Below are 5,000 nucleotides of genomic sequence, written 5' to 3'. Positions count from 1 at the left end.
TCAAGGATTTCAACTTAACTGTAATCCAGGCTTTATCAGCCGAGGCTAGCTTAATCTTCCTCATTGGGAATGCAGTGATAAGTAAATCAGTGAAGGCCTCATACTTGTCATGTATTAAGGACTGATCGAACACTGACTACCAGGATTGTTGAGTGATCCAGGAACTTATTTTTATCTGTGACCTGTGCCCTATGACCTGAGACCTTTCGTGTACCTGCCAGTTAGTCAACGCAGAAAACAGGAACAATTTTGTGCGTTTTGAGAAGGTTAAAAGCGCGTGCTTGCAGTCGATATTTGTGTGTCATTAATGAGCAATCGTAATGAAGTGATTTAATTTTTCTTTGTACGCGTCTGTAACTACATCGATTTAACATCATCTGATCATCTGGGTAACTCATGACAATTCTTTTCTATTTTTATGTCAAGAGAATAGGAAACCAATGACAATTCTTTTCTGTTTTTATGTCAAGAGAATGAGAAACCAACTTTACAATCCTAAACCGCATTCAGTCAAAAAGGAAAAACTAGGATCAAGCTGGGTTTTTTTTAGCTTAATTATAAAGGAGTAATCTGTTTATTAATTAACTGGCCGAGGAAAATGTTGAAAATATTGAAATAAAAAGCAATTTTATAGGCACTTTCTTGAACTGAAACACTTGTTTTTATCCGCAGTTCAACACGTCAAATATGTGACACCTGTATGCTGGTGATGCTATTTCTGAGGTAGGTGTCTACCTCTCCATTCCCTACTATATTTTGCGTGTGGTTTACAAATCGTAGCTCTTAGAAAAAAACCGGAAATCGTCATCATGGTCGTCACGGTGATTGTTATTGTCATTAGCATTATTGAATCTATGTACAATAGCCCACTTTCGATATATCAAAATTCAGTCCTAAACAAAAGGCATCATCTGGAGGGTCTGGGGAATAAACTCATACAAATCCTTATATTTATTCCCCAGAGCCTCGAGATGATGCCTTTTGTTTAGAACTGAATTTTAATATATCGAAAGTGGGCTATTACCCTTGTTCACGGGCCTAAGCCCTACTTATTGCCTTGATCTGCCTTTGATTCAGATGTACCATCATAATCCATCATTATAGTGCAGTGCGAAGATCAGTTTCTCAACATATTTTACTAACTGTTCCATACTAGCCCCAAAACATCCAACAATAACCGGGATTATTTCTGTCTTATTGTACCCAAGTCTTCTTTCACGAACTTCAAAGGGAAAGCTGCTGTCTGTGATATATGATACATTTTGTATTGCTAGACTAATTTCATCTCCTTTTGTTTCCTGGCAGCAAGACTTTGATCTCCGCAAGGAATATGCTGTGACCTCGAAAAACGCAAGAAGAAAGTGATTTACTGTCGTTACGTCGAGTTCAAGTTTTGAAGGCAGAAAATCACTATCACTTGGGAGGATCCGAATTTAAACAGTTTTATTAGTTACGCCATGGCTTGTAATGTGCAGTTGGCTTTGCTCATAACGCTGGGTGAAATCAGTTACTACATGTATGTTTTGACAGAGCATTGTGTCATAATGACAAAATAATTAGTACAGACCGTTAGTGGATGCATAGTTAATAGAGGGGACTGGTTTTGAAGCTCGGCAAACATCAAAGTAGCAAAGAAAGATGCCAAGTTTAGGTTGGAATGTCCACGACCGTGCACAATCTTTTGTTTTGCACTCATACACTATGCATGAATTACGTAACCACCACGTTCCTATTGGATAGTTCCTCAGTGTGGATTAAACAACTATTGTGTTTTGTGCTCGGTGAAGGCCAAAAAAGAGAAGAAAAACACACAACAAAGAAATTTGTCGGGTTTCATAACCATTCCCCTCTATTAACTCTGGTGGATGCGTAAAGTTTATAAGCCTGAAGACGGGGCAATGTGAAATCACATTTACAATTTCTTACGAGAATATTGTGAACTACGTATTCAACATTTTTGCATCCGGAGTTCTTGTCCTTAGATTATTTTGGTGCTATACATTTAAACGCAGAAAATCAATCGAACAGAAAATGTAAAACAAAAAAAAAATTGCATTAAATATGCAGCTCATGATTTATAAGACAATTTTGCTTTTGCTTTATGTCTATGACTGTGTTAGCAGTTTCCTATTTGAAGTATAAGTAAAGTTCCCCGAGCTACGAAAAGCTCATGAGTTTTTTTCAGTTTCATGCAAGGTAGCAAAATATAAATCTTGAATGCTCTAGCATTCAAGAGAGTTATGTTGAACCGGCTATATAAGACAAATTTAATATGCGGCAAACATCAGGCTGAGATTTCGTTTTTCCGTCGATCAAAGAAACTTGTTTGATTTTGGCTAATTCCATGGCTGACTGACTGACTTAGTAATTTGAAGACAGATACATTTGTATGGTGATGACCTGGTTTTCATAAGATCAGCTAGATATATTTATAATAAGCAAGAACAGTGGGGTGATCTTCTAACTGGCTCGACTCGGTTTAACAACGTTTGGGTTGTTCGGCCGTGTTGCCCGTGCGTCTGTTCAGTAATAGATACAGATGACGTCAAAATGTGTGTGTCACTGTATAACTGATCTTTGGAACACCATTGAAGTGACTTCAGATGAGAGATGCACGAACGTTTCATAACGAAGCTTACCCATATTTCCTGGCCCAAAAAGACAACTGATTTCCCTACCCCTACTGCGATTGAGGTATAAGAGATTTTTCTGCCTATGGACTAATACTTGATACTTGTTAGCCTTGCACGCATCAAGCCATGACGGAAACCCGTTCCCTGCCCTAGGATTTTAGGCTTCACCCCAAGTGGAAGTGCTGCCTAATTATGGCCACGCTTCAGCTTTGGATGTGTCAAATGCAGTCTGCACACGTCTGGACATTCAGACGACTCGTTATCTTCGTACTGGATTCAGTTCTGTCTGATAATTTTCTCTCATTATCCGTTCTTTGCTACATGATCTGATGTCAATGATGTCCTCACAAAAACCGTGACAATCCAAGCAAAAACCCCTCTTGTCCTGAGTAAGGCTCCCAGACACTAAAGCGAAAGTAGAGAATGAGAATATTTTTGCAAAAGAGTGTTGCGCTGCAGTGAAGTACCAGACAAGAGTTATGAAAGCAGCTAGGATCATTATGCTGCTGTTGATTGTGTTGAAGCACGTGCTTCCCGTTGCCTCTTACCTCCAATAGGAAACAAACCAAATCAGCCAAGGAATTTGTCATTTCCTTCCAAGTCATACGGCAACAGAAACAGGTCCTTCCAGCCCGGGTGGTTTGATAGCACTCCGTGGCTACACTACAGTGAACGTAAGGATGCTGCATTTTGCCATAACTGTATCAAAGCAGCGGCAAGCAACATGATCTCCTCAGGAAATGCATATCAAGCATTCACTCGAGATTGTTACAATAACTGGAAAAGTGCAACCGAAAAGAAAAAGGTTTTAGTAAACACGAGAACAGTGCTTCACACCAAGAAGCGGCCGCGGTCTACACCGGCAGAAATTAGTGGCGATGTCGGCGAGATATTGCGTAATCAGCACGCCCAAGAAAATATAAAAAATCGCGAAGTGTTGTTGTTGTCATTGCAGACGAGACAGCGGACATTTCCAACAAAGAACAATTAGTTGTGTGCATTTGCTGGGTTAACGAAAACTTCGTAGTTCATGAAGACTTCATAGGCATGTATCCCATGGAGAGAGCCACCGCACACCACATCGCAGCAGCTCCAACTAAAGTGCCTCAACGTATTGAAAACGCAAGCAGTCAATGTTGCGATGGTGTGTCACCATGGCTGGGGAAATAAATAGCGTTGCACCACAAATGAAGGCTTAGAATAACATCCCGCATCTCAAGTTCAGCTAAACCAAAAAGGGCCCACAAGGGGCACGCATGTCCATTGCTATGGACATGCGCTAAACTTTGCTGTTGCTAACGCAATTAAGTCAGTACTGAGTGAGACTCTCTTGAGACTGAAAGGGAAATTGCGAAACTTGTCAAAACGTCGCCCTAGATAAACATGAAGTTGGATCAAATTAGGGCCGAATCACCTTGTGAATCGAGAGGAGTCCACAATTTCTGCCCAACAAGGTAGACTGTACGCGGAGAGTCATTAGCAGAGTTTTTGAATAACCCTACGGAGCTAATGGAGCTACGGTAGTGGTCATTCAAGATTTGCAAAGACACTGAGGTGAAGGATTTCAGGGCATGATTACTTTTTCATTCTACTTTGGGTGCTCTTTGGAGCATACTGACAATTTGAGTCTTGCCTCGCAAGATTCCTCCATGTCAACAGCCCAAGGACAGCGACTAGCTGAGGATGTATGCTACCTAGGGATAGACCTGAAGCCACCATTGATTTATTTTGGATAAGAAAAAGCGATGTGGATGCAGCAGCCGAGCCACAGCAGCCAAGAAAACGACGAGTTTTCATACGGCAAGAGGTAGGACACACTGGCACACATTACTTTCCTTCTACTCCAAAGGAGCATTTTCGCCAGATGTATTATTCAGCAATTGATCTGACGATAGGCTACATTAGCACTAGATTTAATCAGAAGGACTTCACAGTCTACCAAAGCATGCAGGAACTTCTTCAGAAGGCAGTAGCAGGCGAAAAACACAAAAAATAATTAGCGAAAGTGATAGCCATGTACGGGGACACTGGCCTGCAGCAGTACAAGCTAGAACCCAGGATGTGGTGCAGTCAATGGAGTACGACGTTTTGACATTGCTGATCTGCTGGGCTTCTTTTTCAGTCACTTAGGAACGCTCGCAAACTCCTACTTAGTGAAATTTGTACACTTGGTAAGCTTCTGCATGTCATGCCGGCTACTAACGCCGTCAGTGAGTGCTCCTTCTCCACCTTAAAGCGGGTCAAGACCTACCTGCGTTCGACTACTGGACAGGCTGGGCTCAACCACGTCATGCTTCTGCATGTCCACAAGGAAGTGGCGGATCGTATGGACAAAGTAGAGGTTGCCAATTTGTTTGTGGGAGACAA

At 41.4% G+C, this 5,000-nt stretch overlaps 1 protein-coding gene across 1 annotated transcript in view; it reads left to right on the top strand.

Annotated features, from left to right (window-relative positions):
* Positions 1–2,083, top strand: part of LOC138038896 (titin-like) — a 54,389-nt gene extending 52,306 nt beyond the window's left edge. Inside the window, exons 7-8 of the mRNA XM_068884977.1 lie at positions 673–723; positions 1,306–2,083. Of these exons, the coding sequence (XP_068741078.1) occupies positions 673–723; positions 1,306–1,339 (85 nt within the window). The 3' untranslated portion in view covers positions 1,340–2,083. The remainder of the gene's footprint in view (positions 1–672; positions 724–1,305) is intronic.
* The last annotated feature ends 2,917 nt before the right edge of the window (positions 2,084–5,000 follow it).

The sequence above is a fragment of the Montipora capricornis genome, chromosome 2 (genome assembly GCF_036669925.1).
Source record: "Montipora capricornis isolate CH-2021 chromosome 2, ASM3666992v2, whole genome shotgun sequence".
In the NCBI taxonomy this organism is placed as follows: domain Eukaryota; kingdom Metazoa; phylum Cnidaria; class Anthozoa; order Scleractinia; family Acroporidae; genus Montipora; species Montipora capricornis.
This window is presented reverse-complemented; position numbering and strand designations above follow the sequence as displayed.